Source organism: Cyclopterus lumpus, chromosome 17 (assembly GCF_009769545.1).
Source record: "Cyclopterus lumpus isolate fCycLum1 chromosome 17, fCycLum1.pri, whole genome shotgun sequence".
NCBI classification, from domain to species: domain Eukaryota; kingdom Metazoa; phylum Chordata; class Actinopteri; order Perciformes; family Cyclopteridae; genus Cyclopterus; species Cyclopterus lumpus.
The window spans coordinates 18,559,542-18,582,100 of record NC_046982.1 but is presented as its reverse complement, the minus strand read 5'-3'; the positions used below and the strand labels follow the sequence as shown (position 1 = coordinate 18,582,100).

The window sequence follows — 22,559 nt, the reverse complement described above, 5'->3', positions numbered from 1 at the left end:
ATTTCCTTTTCCTTTCTCCTCATTTTGTTCTCCACCCCACACCCACCCCCCCTTTTCTCTCTCTCTCTCTCTCTCTCTCTTGTCCTCACCTCCTCTTCCTCTCATCTTCCTCCTCCTGTCGGCAACATGTGGAGCCGTTGCCGTGGCAACGAGGGGAGGTGACATGTGCTGTAGACAGGCAGGGAGTGGAGGGAGGGATGGGAGGAATATAAGGAGGAGCCCCACAGTGCACTTTGTAGTCTCTCTCTCTCTCTCTCTCTCTCTCTCTCCTTCTCTCTCTCTCAGAAAAAAACAAATAGCATCTTATTCCTCTCTGTGGAAGCGTTGGAGGCTGCTGCTCCTCTTCCTCCCCTCCTCTTCCTCCTCTTCCTCCTCTCTAAACGTGTGCCGAATTGCGTCAAAAAAAAAAAAGGGGGGGGGGGGAAATCCGTTGGTGCGCATTTTATTTATTTTTTGCAGTTTTTGCAACGGATGAGAAAGCGGATGGCGGGAAGAAAAAAAAAAAAAAAAGGTGAAGAAGAAGAAGCTGGGAACTTTCTTCTTCTTTTTTTTCGTCAAAGCAGAGAAAGGGGATGATGGGAGGTGATGAAACTCCCTCCCTCTCACTTTCTCTCCCTCCTTCCCACTCTCCTCCTCCTCCTCCTCCGCTGGTGCCGTCTCTGAGCCGGTGGTGTCGGTGCAGGACTGGAATGGGGGAATAGACGCGGGAGGAGGCGTCCGTTACCTCGCCATGGATCTTTGGTAGGGTTGAATTGTTGTTCTGCATGCTAATGCGCTGTGTAACCTCCCGCTGTTGACTGTTCCTGCCATTTAACCCCAAAAACCTTTTACCAGAATGCCAAAGACGACGAGTCCGTCCTGCTGTTGCTCTTCTCTTCAGTCATTCGTGTTGGGATGGGGGGAGAGGGAGGGCGGGGGGGGGGGGGGGGGGGGGGGGGGGGAGAGATGCACATTTTAAGCACTGTCCATTTTTTTTTGTGTGTCTTTTTCTTTCTTTCTTTTTTACATTGCAAAGTTAACAGTTTGTTGCAGCCTGAAATGCTTTCGGATGAAATTGAAAATTAGTCTCAAAAGGCGAGAAGCGGTGAAACGTCTGAGCGCGGCGGGGGTCTCCGGGGAGTTCACACACTGATTGACGGCGCGCCCCGGTCGGCGGGCTTCACGCTGCTGCGTCTCGCCGCGATAACGCTCAACGCTCAACGCCAACGGGATGTTCTAAAATCTTCCTCCCGGCTGCCGGGGTGCTGAACTTTGAAATCACTGCTGTGCTTTTTGATTCGGACGTTTGCAAGAGATATTCAACTCGGGAGGGAGTGTGTGTGTGTGTGTGTGTGTGTGTGTGTGTGCGTGCGCGCAGGGTGTGATCTAGCATTGAGGGATGGAGCTACTCAAGATATGAGGGGAATGAAAAGCACTGCAAGTGAAAGTCTGTTTGATTTGTCGATGGAGGACAGCCTTTTTTAAAAATTATTATAATCTTTTTTTTGTGTGGGTGCCGCGTGCACATGAGTGTATGTGTGTGTGTGTGTGTGTGTGTGTGTGTGTGTGGGTTCATGTGTACGAGTGTGCACCTGCTGGTGTGAGCGTATCAAAATTGTGATTCTGCATATCGGAAAGATTATAAACAGATACAAATACTTACGTGTGTGTGTGTGTGTGTGTGTGTGTGTGTGTGTGTGTGCTGAAAGGTTTTGTTTAAAAACCCCCGGCTGAAGTTTTTGTTTGTTCCAAAGGCTGAAGGGATGAATCGGAGGTGAGGGACAGATCTTTGTTTCCTGCAGCCGTCGTCGTGGAGGAAAACAATAGCCGGCCGCCGCTCTCCTTCTGACCTTTTTTCACCCGTTCTGAATAAGCCAGAGCCGTGCAAATCCATCTGCCTTTTGTCTATGGGAGCCTGGCTAATCCCCCCCCCCCACACACACACACACACACACGCGCGCGCGCACACACCAAGCAGGAGACCTAACCCCTCCGCCTCAAAACCTCATTATTACACACACACACACAAAAAATAAAAACTGCACATTTATTTATTTCCACCACTGACGTCCTCCTCCTTTTTATTCCCTGATTGACATTTGTCTTTCGTAGTAAAAGCTGCACAGCGGTTTGCTGGAAGTGGCTGAATTAGGATTCAAACCTACACACAGTCACAGTGAGCATGGACGGCTCCGGTCAAAGGGGAGCGCATTTGAATGCAGAAGTCTCCCAAAAATGTATTTATTTTTTTAACGTTATGAGACGTTTATTTTCTCTCTCTCTTTCTTTTGAGGGTTTTGTATTCCCCCCCCCCCCCCCCCCCCCCCCTGTCTTGTCTGTTGGGGAGTGTGTCTGATATTTGCAGAAAAAAGGGCTGAACCCGGCAGCGTGTGTGTGTGTGTGTGTGTGCAGCCGGCATCCTCCGACGGGCTGTTGATGCTTCTTCTTCTTCTTCTTCTTCTTCCTCTTCGTCTTCCTCCTCCCAGTCAGAAGGAGGATGTCAAATCACGTTTGCCCATGTGAAATGGGAAATTTGCAAGTACAATCGCTTCTGCATGGGGCAGATGGACAATAGAGGTGGAGGCATGAAAGGAACTCTCTGCTTCTCCCCCTTTTCCTTCTGGAGGGGGGGGGGGGGGGGGGGGGGGGGGGGGGGGGGGGGGGGGGCACACGATATTTTTTTTCCTTTCATTTTTCTTCATTCGCTCTCTGAAATAGACTCGAAACCTCTGATTCTCCTCCAAAAACAAACTGGATATTCTTTCTTTTTTTTTTTACCCCGCATCCTATAATAATAATACTACTAATAACAATAATACTAATGTATATAATAAGACACCTGAGTCATATGATTGAAGTCTGGAGTGGTCGCTCTTAGCCACCAAATCAACGCAAACGACTGTTCCCACATTAACCGATAACACACCAGCGACGCCAGACATGAAGTTCCCTCTCGTCTCTCCGCTGAGCCGCAGACTTTTGATTTGAAAGTGTTGGAGCCTCCGAGTCGGGGAAGGCCTCGGAGCGGAAGAACGGGGGCGAGACACGCAACGCACAGGCGTACCGATGCTGTGCCGCGTTACGGGGGCAGGAAACGATGTTTCGCCGCCGCGTATTGGCTCGATGTGCGAATGTCCCGCCCCTCCCCCCCCCCCCAAACCAGAACGTTTGATTTTCAATCATTGCGTGTGTTTCTGCAACGTCGGCCTCGTTTTTTCATGGCTGCGATGTAACAAGTAGTACACCCCCAAGACCCTCTCTCTCTCTCTCTCTCTCTCTCTTTCACACACACACATACACACACACACACACACTCAACGACACACACTCCTCCACCCCCTCTACTGTTACTAACAACTGCAGCCAAACTTGATTAAGCAGGTGGGGTCAGGCTACATTTGTTTTAATCAATAGACAGACGTGCGAGAGGCAGCCATGATAAAGAGACCTGGGGGTGGGGGGTGTCGGGGGTGTCGGAGGGGGGGGGGGGGGTTGGGCTTTGGAAAACGCCGGCATCTGTCCCGTGAAAGATGACTGAGCTGTTACAGTTGGAGCCCTGAATTATGGGCCATTACTAGCCGAGCAAGACGCGATCCCTCCCCAGGATCCTTATTTTGACAAAACAATGAGACGACTCGGGGAGTGAAATGACAAATGACGTTATTTGATACGTGGTATGAAAAGAAGACGGGGACGGGGGGGGGACGGGGGGGGGGGGGAATGCATTTTGCAAAAGATGATTGCAGTGGAAAGCATTTGGAATCTGCAGTAATGCATTATTAATGTGCCTGCCAAGCCCACACGACGCGTACAGGCTACCCCCCCACACCCCCACCCCACCCCCCGCACAGATACTTCTTGTTCATGGTGCTCCTTCAACGGGCCAATCTTTTTCATTAAGAGCGCATTAATATAAAGACACATTACCCACAAAACAGCAAAACTAATGCATTATTAGTATCTACAGCCGTACACAAACAACCCCCCCCCCCCCATCTGCATTATGTTTAGAACAGATTCATTCGTCAGTAACTTGCGGTTACTAGTAGATGAATCTTTTATACGCACTGTACCCCGGAGCTAGATTTCTCACTCATTTCTCCTTTTTTTCTCACTCATGACTCTGAAGGGATTGAAGGGAGTCGTCTTTAGCGCAGCGGCCGCAGTCGGAGACGCCCACCGGTTCCCTTTCAGGGCCGTCACATCGCTATGCAACCAGCTTTTACAGTACGGCTTAGAGCTCCCCCGAGCAAATTGGACGCCCCACAAAGCATCGGACAACTGTTGTCCCCCATTGTGGGTCTTTCTGCGGGCACTCTTTATCAGGTGCTGAATGTGGAGGCAGCAATGAATGAAATCATAGAGGGAGGTTGGGGGGTGGGGGGGTGGTGCACTCCCCTGAAACCTCACAAGAATTCCAGGACAATCCGTGTGCAGGGTGGAGCCCCCCCCCCCCAGCCCCCCACCTCCCAGGGTTTCAGGGTTTCTCTTTGCTGACAGGGCAAGGCAGGAGGGATCTGACAAGGCTGCCCCCTTTTTTTTTCCTCCCGACTGCTTTCAAAGCCTCCTTTCCATTAACTCACCTCCTCTAATCTCTGTGTCCTCCACCCGCCGAGGGGGGGGGGGGGGGCTGGGGGGGATTCTTTCTTTTTTTCTTTCACCCGCGAGACAAGCCTCTCTCTCTCTGAGCACCTTTACTCAACACTTTTACTCCGGCTGCAAATGCAACAACAAAACATCTTAATGTGCACCATGAAAATTACAATTAGGGCAAGCTAATGACGAAATAGAAGAAAAGGGGGATTGGGAGGGGGGGGGGGGGTCTCTTTCACTGTGCTGCAGAGATAAAGCAAAAAAAAAAAAGCTTTTTTTTTTTCCTCCTGCTATTGATTTCTTTAGATAACTCTGGTCGGGAGGAATTGTGAGGCCTGAGCATCGGCGGTGCAATTTGTAGCTCTTCTCTTTCTGGTCCTCTTTGTTGTCAGGATCATTACGCGCTGTGTATTAATGTGTGTGTGTGGGGGTGGGGTGATGGAGCCTATTGTTAACTCTTCGTAGTCAGCTCAAATTATCGGCAGAGACTTTTTTTTTATCGTAAAGTGTGCGTTCCATTGTGTCGTCGTGAGCCGCCCGGGGGGGGGGCCGCGTGAAAAGAAATCTTTCATCTCCAGTTTGTTTGCCGAAAGGATTCTGGTTCTCACGACGAAGAAAAAAAAAAAAAAAAGGATTCTGGTTCTCACGTTTTAAAGTGCCGGCGAAGGTTTGAAATTTTTTTTTTCCCGAGGCACCTTGCTCAAGACCTCCGCTCACAAATGGCACAAGGAGAAGAAGAAATATAGCAAGCGGGTGTGTTGAGCCGTGCTGAGCAGGAGTTTGTGCATTCTGTGCACTCCCGGGCCACAGATGGCGGAACAATCGCTTGCGATTATAGTTTTCATCCAGCGCAGTGATATGCATATTTATGTTGTCTCCAAAAAAAGAACCATGTGATCTACACATTCATCTTCTGGTGTAAAATCCAACGTTTTAGATTTCTGTTCGGTGGATGCTTTAATCCCGGGATGTTCCATTCAAACACTCCAGCAGGGGTGGTTTATTTGAGTTCCTCTTGTCTGATTGATTATTGAAATCACCTGGTGTATTTTTTTTTGGGGGGGGGGGGGGAGGGGGAAGGAATGTGTGCATACTTTTTAGCTCCATAGTTTTTCCACCCTCACGAGCGCAGACATTCTTTATAGCACGCCGGAGGAATCGAAGCTCTCACCTGTTGAGCTGCACGGGGAGCCACTTACCTCCGATGGGCGCAATAATAGGAACGCGTTATTAAACCCCCTTTATTTTTTCTTCTTTCTTTCGTCTGTTCGTTTTGCAGGGAAGCCAGATCAACCAGATCCCCACCAAGTACAGCCAGGCGGAGTCCACCAAGTTCCTGGTCCTCACCGTCGTGTCCATCCTGTGCATCGTGGCCGTGCTGCTGGCCTCCACCGTGGTCTACTGCCTCCGCCACCGCTCACACCACAAGCTCAAAGAGAAGCTCACCAATCTGGGGACGGATGCTGGCAGCGATGCTACCGCCACCTATCAGGTAGGACGTGCTGCAGCGCCTTTTGTGAATTTGGGACGGGGAAAAAGATAGTTCTATTTATTTAAAAAAAAAAAATTTTACAACTCAGGGAGGGTACGGAACCAAGACAGGAGCCAGGATCAAATGTCGGAATTGTTACGTGATTCGTTGAGTTTCGACATGTCTGAACCCAAATAAAATCGCTTGATACCTAAGTTGTGTATCAGAAACTCACAATGGCACGTGGTTTAACGCTGCGAAGCAACTGGAACCTAATAGGTAAATAATAAAGGCCTTTACTGGCATTCTTTCTAATGGCCACCAGGGGGCGACTCCTCTGGTTGTATAGAAGTCTATGATGGTTATGTTTCATACAAATCAAGTTTCTTAAATGTGCGGGCAAAATGTGTGTAATTTGTCTCGTGAATTCCACCTTTTTTTTTTTTTCTCCCACCGGTGAAATTATGTAAAACAGAAAATATCGAGTCCCTTTTTTTTGGGATAATGCTTCTCGATAAAGTGCCGTACTTTACCTCAAGTACGGCGTTTCTAGAGTCGGCGGGCTGAAAGCTTTTACTTTGCCACGGCTGGTCGGGTCAAAGGGAAAAGTCACTCTTTGCTGTGCGAGTGTCAGTGCTGTTATCCAATCGACAGCTTTTATTTCATACTCTCATCACCAGATGGATGCAGTGCGGTGCTTTCGTTCGTTTGTTTGACACATGAAGCGATATCACCAACCCGACAGGGTCTCCCACACCAAAGTCATTTCCATCACCGCTCTCCTGCTTGCTGTAATTATCCTTTGGCCCAAATAGCCGGGTGTGAAATTTAATTTACAGAATCTAATATTAAGTGGCTTTTTGAGCAAATTTTTTTTTTTCCATCTCTTTCTCTCTCTCTCTCTCTCTCTCTCTCTCTCTCTCTCTCTCTCTCTCTGTCTCTCTGTCCCTGACCTTTTTCCACGCCATGTTTTTAAATGAGTGGTCCTGTGAGCATAGATTTTTTAATGAGCCCGGCCCATCCCCTAAGTGCTTACATTTTATGCTCTCCTGTGGGGATTTTTAACTCCTCAAATAGACTGTCTTGCTGCTGCTTCTGCTGCTGCTGCTGCTGTGTCAGAGGTTTACGACTTATAGAGATTCATATCGTCCATTTTCAGATGTTTTTATTTATTTTTTCTATCTATTGTTTTACCAGTGAGGAAGAAGATGAAAACGTGAAAAAACAGGACACTTCAAGTAAAAGAAGAAACTGTTCCTTTAAAGTCTGACATTTCAGCTACCCGCCCTCCTCTGTCTACTTAAAATATTTGCTTTTTTTCTCTCAGCGCGACCGACTTATCTTCACGGTTACTTGCCTCCGCGATTCGCTTTAAGCCTCTAATTGGAAAACGCTAATTAAAATTCACATGTCTTGTGTTTATGCAATATTCATACGGTTAGTAGCAAAGGGGGGGGGGGGGGAAGCATTCGCGTTGCTCGTTCATTCGGGAGGTTTTTACTCTGCCCCGCTCGCCCAAAAGCTCTCCCAACCAGGAGAGTTGATTCTCTCCCAGTTGATTCTCTCCCAGTTGATTCTCTTCCCCGCTGTCGTCTTCATCGAGTCTCGACAGCGAGCCGCCGTCGTCCTCGTGAAAGGCCTCAGTGTTCAGCTCCCATCTTAGCCGTGTAAGCCTCGTCTCTTTGTCAACGCTGCTGTGCTGAGGGAGGGGGGGGGGGGAGGTTCCCGTGTGTGTGTGTGTGTGTGAGAAGTCCCTTCGGCTACATGCAATTAAAGCAGAGAGGAAGCGTCTGCCTGACTGCCTTTCCACTGCGTCCTCCTTCATACTGGCTGTCAAACACACACACACACACACGCACACCCTCGCCCTCCTACTAGTCCATGTTAATGATTCTCGCCCCTTGGCGAGTTTGTTTTGCGGCCTCACACACTTACACAGACACACAAACATACACACATATACACACACGCACACACACATTTACATCCTCGTCACCGGGGCCACCGGCTCCCTCTGAATCCCCCTCCACCTTCGGCTCCCGTCAATCAAAACGGTCCCGCTGAAACCGGGACGTGTGATTGGCCGTCAATGACAAAGGAGACGTTGATTGACGGGCGTCGACGGAGGAGCGTGCGCGAGGCGCCCGTCCGTCAGTCAGCCGGTCCCTGGATTACACGGCAGCCGACGACGTCGCCTTCGGTTTATCTGATCCAAACTTTGATTTGCTCCCTCGAAGTCTTTCTCCGTTCTCTTTTCTCTTTTCTCTTTCTATTTTCACTTTTCTCTTTCTCTTTTCTCTTTTCTCTTTCTCTTTTCTGTTTTCTCTTGTCTCTTTCTATTTTCACTTTTCTCTTTCTCTTTTCTCTTTTCTCTTTTCTATTTTCTCTTTTATATTTTCTCTTTCTATTTTCTCTTTTATCTTTCTATTTTCTCTTTTCTCTTTCTATTTTATCTTTTCTCTTTTCTCTTTTCTCTTTCTCTTTTCTCTTTTCTCTTTTCTCTTTCTATTTTCACTTTTCTCTTTCTCTTTTCTCTTTTCTCTTTCTCTTTTCTCTTTTCTCTTTTCTCTTTCTCTTTCTATTTTCACTTTTCTCGTTCTCTTTTCTCTTTTCTCCTTTCTCCTTTCTCCTTTCTCCTTTCTCTTTTCTCTTTCTCTTTCTCTTTCTCTTTTCTCCTTTCTCTTTTCTCTTTTCTCTTTCTCTTTCTATTTTCACTTTTCTCTTTCTCTTTTCTCTTTTCTCTTTTCTCTTTTCTCTTTCTATTTTCACTTTTCTCTTTTCTCTTTTCTCTTTTCTCTTTCTATTTTCACTTTTCTCTTTTCTCTTTTCTCTTTCTATTTTCTCTTTTCTCTTTTTCCGGAGTGGAAGAAACCGAGATCGTCGCACTCGATTCGCATCGCAACTGTTTATTTTCTTTCTCAACTTAAGAGATGTCGTCTCGAAGCAATATTATCCAACTTAAAGACGCCATCACCTGCACCGTGACATTTCTTGATCTTTGGGAACCAGTTGCATATTTTGTCATATTGTTAAGACACAGGGACACATTCAGATGTCTTTTCTCGTCTAGCATTTACATTTCATGTCGGATGATTCCGCACAATCGATTTTACGTCCGGTGCCACTGCAGGAAGTAGTGTAACGTTAACTCGGTGTAAGAAATAAGGGGATTTAAAGGGTTTTTCTGTTCCATCTTTGACCAATAATTCATGTTAGCTCTTTAATTTGAGACCTCGACCATTACCTCAAAGCACTTTAGCGTTGCCATTGAACATTGTCTCTTTTCCATCCAAAGCAGCGATGAAGGAAACACTTCCTGTTTATTGGTGACCAGACATTTGGAAATTTAAACTAAATCAAGTGTCCTCTTGTATCCTTTACGTGAGCGTTATATTCTTATACTTCTAGTTGTATTTAGCATTTAAAGACGCTGTGATCAGTATTGGCTCTTTTCTCCAAGTCCCCCCCGCCCTCCCTCCGCCATATTGTGTCGCGTGCCCCCTTTTTATTGTGTTTGTTTGTTTTCGAGTGCACAGCCACAGCGCTCGGATGAGGGCAGAAGGGGGCCATGCAAACAGAGGCCCTGCCGACACACCCCTCCGACCCCCAAACTCGCCCCGGTCTTCCTCCCCCATTAGCGGGCTTTATATAAAGAAGGGGGCGCCTTCGGGTGGCACACGCCGTCCCTGGCATGATGCCCATGAGAGCGTGTTTAGGGGGGGTTCCTTTAACCTTTATTTGTTTTGGGGGGGGGGGGTGTTACAAGGCACACGTGCACGGTTAAACTCATTTACACGCGTGTCAACAGTCGCTGTTTCGCCTTCGAGGTGTTTCTGACTTTCTTCAGCGGCCTTTCTTTGTGTTTAAGCTTTTATTTTGTTTCCTCCCAACAAACGACGTCGATCTTCAGGATACAAAGACACCTCGTGTTGGCAGGTCGTCCAGAAGGAAGAGGAATGTGGCTTGACGGTTGCTATGTTCTGTGCATCCATCATTAAGCCTGTTGGGGGCCTAAAACTAGAGCTTAATTCTAGATTTATATATCAGTTGGTTGGATGATTAACTTTATCTGTTGCATACCAATGGGTTAAAAAAAAAAATAAGAAGAATAATCCCATAATTTATGTCAAGTGTTTTTCCAATGCTGTCAGATTGATTTTTTTGTTCTACCTTCCAGACGGACATTTGCTTTCATCAATTTCAATTGTTTAAAAATAAATCAATTTGAGAAGACTTGAAGCTTTCTAGAGATTGGTAATCCATCATGGTGAACATTTATCCGCTTTTATTGTCAAAGTTAATGCAGTTGCGAGAATGAATGTGCAACACCCCCCCACACACACACACACACGCACTCAATCCCCCCCCCCCCCCCCCCTCCACCCCCATCAACGTCTTGGGGAACAAAAAAAAAAGAAAACAGTGTCTTTTCGTTCACGAGCTGTCAGAAAAAATGAATCCAGAAGACAAAGAATTTAGCTAACGTGCATGTCCTGGATTATTTTCTCATGTCTACTTTCTGGAAGGAGACGGAACTATTCGATGTCCTTGAACAACGACGATCATTTCAAATACAGGCCACAAAAACGATGGTTTGATGAACCAAAACCAGTGATGTTGGGACCACAGTTAGCGGAGACCATGCAGACCGGTCCTGTTGCTGGTCTCGCCCGCTTCGTCACCGAGGGCGTGAAAATAAAAGGCAAACATTGAGACAAAAGCTGGAAGATGCACACCGGATGTCTCCTCCAGACCATAAACCCCAGCGGTTCACTGATGAAGTGTGTGTGCTTGAAAATCAATAAACTGTAAATAAAGATGCTTGTTTGAAGCAGGACTTCAGAGACCCCGTAAATCTGCGCTGTTTAGACTCTAAACCTGTCCTGGTTTCTTTTGGGCTTTTTTTGTCCTCTAATTGGCTCTCGGGGGGAGGGGGGGAGGGGGGATGTAATGACATCATAAAATAATTTTGCTGCGAGCGGCAAATGTTGAAATATGAGCGCTATTGATCATGACAAAACACCCACAATGCCGTGCTTCGTGCCGATCGGGCTGAAGGATGTGCGGAAAGCGAGAGACCAACTGGTGTATTTAACAGCCAGAAGGGTCAGACCATTTTATGGGGGCCAATATTTGGCTTTTTATTAAATATCTCAAAATGACCAGTTAGCGAGTACCCGCCAGCTGGGACGGTGGAAACTCTCCCGACTGTCGCCTGTGTCGATAGTGCATTATAAACCTACTAATAATGTGTTAAAATGTGTTTATAGCACTGCATAATTATAGTAATTAGCACTTGTACATAAAATGTTTAAAAAATAGATTTTCTTTTAATTAACTTTGAATAATTGTGAAGTATTATGATGATATTGACCGAAATGAGTGTCATACGATATGAGATGATTTACAGTGACAGTGTGGGGGGGGGTCGGACCCTCGTTGGCTGGTTTGATATTGATGATGGAAGATATTCTTAATACTGTTGTTGCTGATGAATTAACTTTATTACACAACAAGATTATCATGTTGTCATGAAGACTAAATGATTGCACGCTGAAAAACCTTTTGGAGCATGAGAAGCTAATTACATATCGGGCTGCAACTAATGATTGTCTTCATTGAAATGTTAATAATTTCGGTTGATTAATAAAAGCAAACAATTTAGTCATTAAATGCCAAATAACGCCGAATGACCCGTCACACTTTCTTGAGACGGTGATACCTCGTTTTGCAGAAAAAAATAGTAAATTAAAAAGTGAATGTTTGCCAGGATTCTTGATTTAATGACTTCAAATTATAAATTTTCTGTCTGACCACGAATTGTTGTAAGGTGACCAAACGCGTTCATTTTTAGAAATTACAAGGACTCGATCGCCCGTAATAAATAACTGGGTCTGAAAACGCAGCGCTGCAGAATATATTTAACCTCTCTCTCTCTCTCTCTCTCTCTCTCTTCCCACCTTTGTGTCCGCCTCCCAGCAGTCGGATACTGAAGCGCTTTAATAATCATTTATGAGTCTGCGTCCGAGCTCATAGATCAGTGTCAGTGCGACCGACCTACGAGAACACCAGTCGGATCAGGTGCGGGCTAATGAAGGCCCGCATCACATTACCTCCGCTGTCAATCAACCAGGCGGCCCGTTGGTTAATCATCAGCGTGGCGCTCGTTAAGAAACCTTCGGGGGTTCGATGCCCAGTTCCTCCGGTGCACTCGGCGCCCGTGTAGATGACTGACGGGCCGGTCTCTCGTGTAACGGGGGTGTGGGGGTGTGACAGGTGACATTAATTGTTTCGCGTCCCCCTTTTTTTTCTCCAAACTTCACGGCGACATCGTTGTGTTGAAATGACTCGGTTGCGTTCTCATGCGACACATTTGCTCTCTCGATACTGTTTTGGAAGGAAAACCAGTGGTCCCAGTTTGAACCAGTTTGAAACAACAAAACAGAAAAACGCTGCAATACTGCTTTTTTTGTTTGTTTTGGCTTTTTGAAATGATGACAAAACCGCAACAAAATAGAAAACGCTGCCAGAGTTGGTGATTTTTAGGCAACTAAAATGACATGAACTGCAGTCTCCTGGTGAACAACGTCCACCGCCCACAACCTCCTTCGCTGGACTCAATGGAAACGCTTCCGTGATACGTCAAAGGCACACAAAAAAAGAAGAAAAAAAAGAACGTAATTAAAAATGCATTTTTCAACGTATGGGAACTATTTACCCGAGGGCACGTTGATCATCGTCAAATGGGGCCTTGTGATGGACCACATTCAACTCTTTTTCTTTTTTTTCTTACTCTACTCGTGTGACTAATACGCCCATTTCCCCCAAGCTACAACCCCCCTCTGGGTCTTTCCTTTGGATATTTTTAAACAGGAAGGCACGGTCGGTCGGTCGGTCGGTCGGTCGGTCGGTCGTTTGGTTAAATGTCTCGACCGACTGTCAATCATGTCCCCGCCATCGCTTTGTTGGATGACCAGTTTTATTGGGTCACGGTGTGACCGTGTCGTCGAGGTCCTGTTGTATCCAACAGGCGACATTGTACTCTCTGCCGAGACACTGGCGGGCAAACTTTGCCCCAAAATACTTTTTTTGCCAAGTTTTTATTTGTCCAGGGAACGCTTGCTGACATCCTGGAAGCCGGCCAGTATGACCAGTCTGCAGGATTTACAATTGTATTTGTTGTTGCTTCCTTTACTTGGTTTTCTGATGGTCTTTGCAGAACACTTTTACCATAAAGGTCTGAGCAAATTGAATCCCAGTTCTCAAACAATAAGCACACGGTGGCCATTTTACTTACAGTACAGAAAGAGAGCTGAAATGCAATCAAAATAATATTTAATGAAGACACGATTCCCCAGGTCTTTCATAAGAAACATGATTACTATTGCCCAAAGAAAATCCCGTAAACTAACCTTGCAGATACCCACGTCAGCACTAAATCACAAGTTTCATCACGATATGATTTTTGGATAAAGAGATGATATCATAATAAACACAATCAATTACATTCATATGACATCACTAAAAGCGATTAAAGTATTACTGTCTCAGTAGGAAGGGGCGCTTGGACGGTAATTGGCGACGGGTAATGCGAATTTCAGAATAAAGGCGCACCTTAGAGACGATATTTATCGATGTTTTCACTATGATATTGGATTTCTGATCAATAAATTGTTGTACCGATCCAAATCAATGTTGTTCTCGTTGCACCTCTACAAGTCATCTAAACTAACGAGCTTTAAAACATCGTCAATTTAGAAATGATTTAGAATTGAGTCCAAACGTTTTTTTTAATTGCAAAAATAAGTATCCTCTGGTTACAAACCGATCTCATAAAGTGAAGGGCAACACACAATGGTGGGATTTGCAGCATAGTAATTTCATACTTTTCGCCCTCCGTTCATCAAAGTGTGAAACAAGATCAGCTGAACACAGATATGTTGTTATTTGTATTTTCTTTCTTGCACTCATTTCGTCATATTTAAGCGTTTGAGTCTTTTTGGAGGTTTTTACAGGCGACAGCGTCTCTTGTGAGGGGTTTTGATTCCCGGTTCAACCATGTTGAAGTTCTTCTAGTCTAACTGACTGCGTGTGACCCACCGTGACTCACCTGACTCCGCCTTCCCCTTCCCTGCAGGAGCTCTGCCGGCAGCGCATGGCGGTCAAACCGCCGTCGGAGCGTCCGGAGCCGATGTCGTCCCGGATCAACAGCGTCTCGTCTCAGTTCAGCGACGGCGGTCCGGCCGTGAGCCCGTCGGCGCGGAGCAGCGTCTCCTCCTGGAGCGAGGAGCCCGCCCACACCAACATGGACATCTCCACCGGTCACATGATCCTGGTGAGTCCTGCTCCCGTATACACTGAATCTAAACGATGGCCGTCGGTGAGAAAGCGACTCTACGTGAATCAAAGGGAGCACGATGTCTTGTGTTGTTGACGTCTCGAGGATGCATTCCGAGACTTCGAGGAGGCTTGAGAATTGTCTTTCAAGTTTTGCACAATATCCGGAGATGGTTATTAACGTGACGACGTGAACGTGTGAATCTGATCCGCCCACTTCCTGTATTGCGCAACCAGAGTTGTTGCAAAGGGGAATCCTAGAGAAGGATTATTCTGAAAGAGGTTTCCACTTTAACTCCAACACTGAGGGCCCCCCCCCCCCCCCTCCTGTTGTGGCCGGGATTACAAATAGGAATGCAATTGTTGAGTGCGAGATGCAGAACTATTGGAACAAAAGTGGTGAATTGCAAGGGTGAGATGGATTCAGCAACTCGTAAATCGACATATTTCTTTGAACATTGTGAAAAAAAACTACATAAAGACAACCGCTCCCAAAATTACACTGGCGGGATGTATGTCACTCTCCGCTAAGTGAGCAGAGAACTATATAAATAACCCTTTAATCCCAAACTGAAATGTGCATACATGAAGACTGAATAATTAAGTCGTGAAGAGAATTTTGGTTTTATCCCTCAACAACAAGTGCTTCGCAAGATACAGATAACGTAACGATAAGTATCACGTAAACACTGTGATACTTTTGCCCGTATTCTCCTCTCTTTCCCCCTAAAATTCATTCATCTCTTTAAAAACCCACAGTGACGCCACAGCGTTCTTCTTCTTCCGAGCGGCTGTCTCGTCTGCATTTCTGCATAAATACTCTCTCACACACACACACACACACACACACACAGCACAGCTTTTTTAATAGCCACACTTTTCTATCGGCGAGCTTCTTACCCTCTCCTCTCCCGCAGATGAAAATCTCCATTGAACCTCGGTTGCATTTCGCACCGCGGCGCCTTAATTGCGATATAAAGCTCTTCACTTCAACCAGCCGGCACCTGCAGCAGCACCACCTCCTCATCCCAACCCCCGCAACACCACCCCCTCCCCTAACCCCTCCATGCATTACGAAGCTGCCGGCGAGATGTGACAGAGTGGGCTTTTTGATGGCACAAAGACACTAATTACCCCAGAGATCTTGCACCAGGGTTGTGTTGAGGAGAAAAAACGACTCCCTCCACAGAGAGCGGCCTCTGTTGTTCTGCTACAAACGTTGTCTCCTCCCCCCCCCCCCCCCCCCCCCCCCCCCCACACACACACACACACACACACACACACACACACACACACACACACACACACACACACACACACAGCAGGACGCCAAGCGTGCGTTTTGATGCGCCGCGGCAACGCGGGGATGAAAATAGTTCTGCGCTTTTGGGACGGCGAGGTGTCTGAACTTCCTCAAGTGCGCTTGCTTTCGTCTTTCTCTCGGCGGAGGCGTCGCTCGAGAGATGAGAAGAACGAAATGAAGCGCTCCTCTTGTTTTCGCTGAGCGCTCAGTCGGCGTGCGGGCCCGCACTCTGGTCGGGGTGATTACCGCATTTGTTATAATATAGAGACGAGTGTGTAAATGGCGTGAGGGGGAGGACGTCTGATGTGGCCCGAGACGAGTAATAATATCATTGTCTGTGGGTGATGGAGATGAATATCTCCTCCGATGCTGATATTTCACTTAAATCCTCTCAAAGACACGTAACATAAACTATATGCAAGAAACCTTTCACATTCGTACCCGGCATCTCTTTTGCTTTGGCTTTTTTTTCGACCACCTCTGAAATTGCCACATGTTTCAACCCAAATTATTTTACACAGCAAAGCTTCAAGTCAGCAGAAGAAAAGATGTATTTTGGGGCGGAGCTTACTGTGATTGACAGGTCGCTGCCACTATCAGAGACGTTTATCGGCAGCAAAAAAGAGGAAACTCGAGGCTCATAATGGAAGGCCACGAGCCAATGGCTCCCCGTGGCCCCGCCCCCTTCTTATATACAGTCTATTACTATTCATAAGTCTGGACGTGGTGAGCTGTATGCTACCCGGTGTTGTTTAAAGATGTGAGTACGTATCGAGGCCTTCGAGCCCGATTGCAATCATGAGAAAGAGGATGATCCATATCCGTCTGTGGGCGCATTAAATGGCCAAATCGTTGCAGAACAATGTGATCCGATTGTACACGAAAAACATTGGTCTGCTGCGTCCAGTGACTCAGCAGAGACTAGCGAGTTGTGGCTTTTTACACACACAAACAACAACTTAACAAATGCTGATGGGAAGTCAAAGGCGTGTTTAACGGTGTGTGTGTGTTTTCTTTTTCTTTTTTTTTTTTACCCTGGCGGGGAAATAAACGGGAGTCGAGCAGCGTTGCAATCTCGAGGCGGTTTGTCGGTCACGGGACGCTCATCAACGCGGAACGTGATAATGTGTGATTCTCGGTTAATGTGAGCGAGCTGTGAACCTCTTAGCAGCAGCAATTGGGCTGTGAATGAAGAGAAGCTGGGGAAAGAGAAATGAGTTCTGGTAACACAGCATACACCGAGCTGTAAGTGTGTTTCAGCACCACGGACAGCTCCACGCACACGCACACACACACACACACTACCCTCTTTGTCCTCCCATAACAGAGACAGCCGAGGGAATGTTACATAATGCCGTCCTCAAGTGGGCACCATCTATTTCCAAAATGTCCGCTTCTCAGGAAGGAAAAGAAAACCAATACGTCGTTGTTGTTGTTGTTGTTGTTGTTTCTTCTGGGTATTTCTAAAGCCCAGAGGTCACCTTGTTTAAAGTTACAAGATGGTACAGACTCATGAGGTGTTCACGGGTCCCGTGACAATCTGGTGAATTGCAGTTTTTATGTCTTTTATCGCCTTTGCGATATATTTTGTTGCTTCTCCCCCATCGTCCCTCCTCATTATTTCATTATTTAGTATTTCCTGCGTCGTGTTGCTCATGTTCTGCTAATCATCTTCCACCTACAACCTTCTTTATCATTTATTTCTCCCGTTACTTTTCGTTTACCCTCCATTTTTTTTTTCCTCTTCACTTTTTCCTCGTCCCCCTACTTCTTTGCATCGTTCTCTTTTCCCCGAGTTTCTCTATTTTCCTTTTAACTTCTCCTTCCTTTGCCTCCTGGCTCCTTTCCTTTTCCTGTCCGTCGTCTCTTCTCTCCATCATTTCAAGCAGCCTATTTTTTTTCTTATTTCTTTCGCAGTTTCAGCTGTCAGCTATAAAAAAATATATATATTTTACACGAACAAGAGAGCTCATTTCAGATTCACATCACATGTCAACTGGGGAACGAGTTTCACGGCAGCAACCGGGACGCGCTTGAGCGAGGCAACCGTTGACAACGTTTAATAAAAATCATGGCCGTCGAAAGAAAGGAGTAAAGTGACGGCTGTTGAGCTCTCTCCCCCCCCCCCCCCCCCCCCCCTCACAAAAAAACCCCAACAAAACAAATTGCTGCTCGTAAAAACCCCAAGCAAATTCCCTGTCATCATCCTCCCACAGATTTTTATTTGAGGAGGAACAGCTTTCATGATCTTATTTGAGTTAATGTATTACTTGGTCCCATGTGACTGGGAGCACTCCCCCCCCTTGTCTTAAGAGGATTAGTCGACTCTATATATAAAGCGCATTATCTTGTCTTTTGTTGCCGGCCAAGTGTTATAGATTATGCTGCAGCGAGGGCCATAACCGTGCTGGGAGTTTGTCGGTGGTTGTGGTGTTTTGGCGCAGCTCGCCCAGCAAGGCCTGCTGGGAGCTGATGGTCGGAGGAAGAGCGGGCTCCTGGGAAATGGATGTTAAGTCAGCGTAACGTGGTCACCTGAGGAGGAGGAAGCAGAGAGGTTAGACAGGATGATGTCAGCCCTCAAAACTAAAAATAAGACGCGGCCTCTGATGTGCCGGATGGATGCAGATCGACTGATGATTGATTTGATTACATGTTCGTTGCAAATAAATGGGAAGAACTGATGCGGTGCAAATTTAAGTGATGTGGAACGCTTCCGAGCAGACGCAAATAGCACAGGAACCAAATTCTTTCAGTTCCACACAACACACGCTGTGTGAGTGACAGGTGACTCATGGGAAGTGTGGTGCAGCTCAAAGCATATTATATCCCTCCGACATGTAGCGGAGCCACTCGATAGCTGTACTCGGGTTACTTCCCACCACAGGACGCCCTGTCCCTGCCGAGCGGCCCCCTTTTCGTCGATCCAAAATGTCTACCACATTACGTCACCACCCATGCGGCTGTTTCCTACAGGTGTTAGAGGTAGTGCGTCAGAGCCACGTTGGCCACAACCACGCAGTAAGGGGATTATTCAGTGTTTGGTCGACACATGGTGATCCCAGCACCTCCTGATTGGATTGCAGTAATCCCTTTACACAGCCACAAAACCCTATTACTATGGCATTAGAGAGGGTGAGAGAGGGTAGGGTTTAAAGGGTGGTGGGAGGGGGGGGGGGGGGGCATCTAGTGTGGGACAGTGTGAGTGTGTGCATGTAGGATATATATATATATATATATATATATATATATATATAAAAATATATGTTTGTGTCAGTAGGTGATGGAACTGTGGTTGTATGTGTTTTGTGTGTGAGTGCCCTTGTGTGCGTATTTGAGTGTGTTTGTTTTGTGTGACTTGTTTGAAACTGTGTTTGAAACTGTATGCGTTTGCTTTTTGTGTGTGTGTGTGGGCTGACTCTGTTTTTGTGTATGTAACCTTTAGAAAAACCTTTATGTGTGTGTGAGCTTTAGATGTGTATATATATATATATATATATATATATATATATATATATATATATATATGTGTGTGTGTGTGTGTGTGTGTGCGTTTAAAACACACACACACACATGTCCGTGTGCAGGTGGAGGGCCGCGGGTTCCTGTTACATAATTTCTGCTCTCTAGCAGCTCTGGAGAAAAATATAATGGAGATCTGATACTAACGCCTGGTGTGTGTGTGTGTGTGTTTGCATGGCTATCAATGTGAGGACTGTGTGTGAGTGTGTGAGGACAGTTCATCATTGAGCCTGTTGAGCTTGCAAATAAACCGACAAACAACAAATCGGACATGCTGGATGATAAAAATCACACGTCTGTCTCTCGTCTCTTTTCCGTTATCTTTCAACCAGCCGGACGTCCACCCTCCATTTTCTTTTAACAAAAATCCTCTCATTTTAGCAGAAAAGCCATTAGGGCTCTTTTTGGGAAGCTAATTCTGATTAAGATCAGCCCCATTTGTAATTGCCATCATAAATCATCGCCGGAGCCATTTAAAGAACCACATCAGCTCATTTCGTTCCCTCATCCATTACAAGCGATCCAACGTTTTCTAAAAAATAAATTCCTCCGGCCACATTCGGATTGTGGCGACCCCGACGCGCGTTAGCTCTCATTTGCAGGCAGTTGATCAAAGTCACATCGTCTTCCTTAATTATGAATATTGTATGGAAGGTAATGGGTCGGTAGAAGAGGCTGGAATGCACTCGTGGATTTTTGTACGGTTATTGAAATGGCAACTCGTTTCCAAACACGTCTTACTATCCATATTCTTTGAGTGGCGCGGTAAACTCCGGCCATCTGGCGCTTCAAGCGGGTTGAACCGGTTTCATCGTCAGAGACGGTGCAGACCCGACAGGTCGAGGCGGTGAGTGACTGGCGACCGCAGAAAAAGAGCACCGGTACTGCACGTCGTTTTGGGGCGACTTTTCTTGGCGCGTCCATCTGGCGCTCCTCTGAGACTCAATCAAACACTGTGATTGACAAACCAACCGAAAACCCCTCTTCCTTGAGGTGTAAAGTCCATCTGGTGCTTCAGGAGGATGAAGACGGCTTTGGATGAGTAGAAAGATGAATAAAAGGAACCCTTAATAATGCACGTATACCGATAGAAATCTGTGTCCGTCCCTTTGCCTCACCTCCTCTCCTCTTGTCTCCCCTCTCCTTCAGTCCTACATGGAGGATCACATGAAGAACAAGGACCGCCTGGAGAAGGAGTGGGAGGCGCTGGGCGCCTATCAGGCCGAGCCCAACGCCTGTACCGCCGGCCTGAAGGACGGCAACGCCAGGAAGAACCGCTCCGCCGCCGTCGTGGCTTGTAAGCGATGAGCTCTCTCTGTTTTGTTTTCTTTTTGTAAGCGCTCTCTGTTTCTGGGTTTGATTAGTGGCCACATTTGCATTTAGATAGTAGAAATCCGAAAGGGATCGAGTAAGTGAACTGCTGCTTCGGTACCCGCCGCTACAGAAATATCAATATTTTGTTGCTATAACCATCATCAGGATTCAATGATGGACAACTAAATCCCTTAGAAATTACAACACATGATCTACATGTCAACGGTTGCCCGAGTAGTAATGTTCACACATGAGCAAAAACTCAACTAAATTGACAATTAAAAATTGGACCATGCGATCTCCGTGCTTTTATTTCATCATCGACCTTTAATCTACTTTGCTGTTATTTGTATGTTCAAAAACGCTTCTGGGTGAGAAATGGACGTAGTCATGGTGACGTCACCCGTTGGTTTGTGGACTGCTTCTTCGAAGCAATCGAGTGTGGCGCCTTGGCCGTCGACCATCTTGGCTTTTTTGCAACCAATGAACAGAAAGGCCCATCTTTGGACGCCTGTGGTAGGGTAGCGACCTGCCAATCAAAAGGTAGCCCGCCCTAAAGCACACGCCGCTTCATTGTCTATTTGACTCTAAATGGGATCAAAGTGTTATCCTACTTCCATGCAATTAGACAGATTTAATTCAACCGGAGGAGTCGCCCCCTGCTGGTCAGTAGAGAGAATACAAGTTTAAGACACTTCGGCGTTGGCTTCACTCTTTAAACTAAAAGAGAACCACAAAAAGAGAGTTGTAAAGACAGTAATATCTCCTCTTTATTCATGGAGGGCAGACAACCCCTAATTTCTGAGTGGAGCCAAAATACCACCCCTCGATGTCAGCCCTCCAAACGTGGCGACATTCCTCCCACCACCTCTCCTCAACACTCCCCCGTATATTCTGAACCCGGCCTCTATTATCAGAAACCTGGAGCAGATGCAGCGAGCAGAAGGCTTGTAAATTAGTTTTCTATTAAAGCTCTCCTGCACCGACCTCATCAATGATTAAAATGTCTAAGCTTCTGTGGAAATGGCCCATCTAAAAAAAAAGAAAAAGTGCTCTTCCATTCTCTCCACCGCCCGGGCTTAATGAAATCCAGGTTGTCAGCAGGGAAAGCAGTTATTCGGGGATAAATTGCGCTTTCCTATTTGAAGCACCGCTGGCTTCTCTCTGGGAAAAAAAGAAATTCTGAACTTTTTTGCCGCTATCGCTGCCGACTTGAGACTTCTGCTCGAGAGTGGAAAATGTACAAAATGGGAGAAAAAAAAATTGCCCTCACACAAATTCCAGTGGACCAGGGAGAGGATGTAGGGCACCTAAGATCGAATATCAGACATATGCAGTTAAACTCCCAAACTCTTTGCTTACATTTACCTAAATGTACCCTAAACTTCTTTTATTTTAAATATTGAAACTTTTTCTAAACTCTTATTTCAACTTGTATTCATGTTTAAACTGAGTGAAAGATGGTTTGCATCATTTCAGACACATTTCTCCAAAACCTTCAGCCTGACAGATTTGGCACTTTTGAAAGCTTTTGGATCTCCGTTCGACTTTAAAAATGAAATCTCGTTTTTGCTTTTATTGTTTAATTGTCCATTTTGATGATATATGACATATTTTCTTACGGTGGCTTTTCTGTAACAAGCAGTCGTATTCTTTTAGATCTGATTGCTACCTTAAGATTACAGCTCGGCTCTGATGGGATCCAGGAAACATTAATTAACATCTGGAGATGCAACTTAGTGGTTTACTTATCTTTATCTTCTTGTGGAAAAGAGGGCTGCAGTGAGAGTCCTGAATAATAAACACATAAGAATATCTCATTACAATGCGTGTGATATGGCTGCTGAACTCTTGCATTCCTCAGACAGAAGGCCCTGAACACCCCCCCCTCCTCCCTCCCATTTGTGTTCCAGATGATCACTCCAGAATCACCTTGAAGGTGGAGAACAGCCAAGGCAACTCTGATTACATCAATGCCAGCCCGATCGTGAGTACCTCCTCTGCATTCTAAATCCGGGCTCCCCACAGTCCCCACGGGGGCCT

General features: G+C 46.2%; 1 protein-coding gene across 1 annotated transcript in view; it reads left to right on the top strand.

The window, feature by feature from the left end:
- The window catches only part of LOC117746383 (receptor-type tyrosine-protein phosphatase N2-like), a 99,331-nt gene that overhangs the window by 50,155 nt on the left and 26,617 nt on the right, over positions 1-22,559 (top strand). The window contains exons 3-6 of the mRNA XM_034555472.1: positions 5,852-6,064; positions 14,181-14,378; positions 20,352-20,499; positions 22,430-22,503. Coding sequence (XP_034411363.1) covers positions 5,852-6,064; positions 14,181-14,378; positions 20,352-20,499; positions 22,430-22,503 — 633 coding nt within the window. The remainder of the gene's footprint in view (positions 1-5,851; positions 6,065-14,180; positions 14,379-20,351; positions 20,500-22,429; positions 22,504-22,559) is intronic.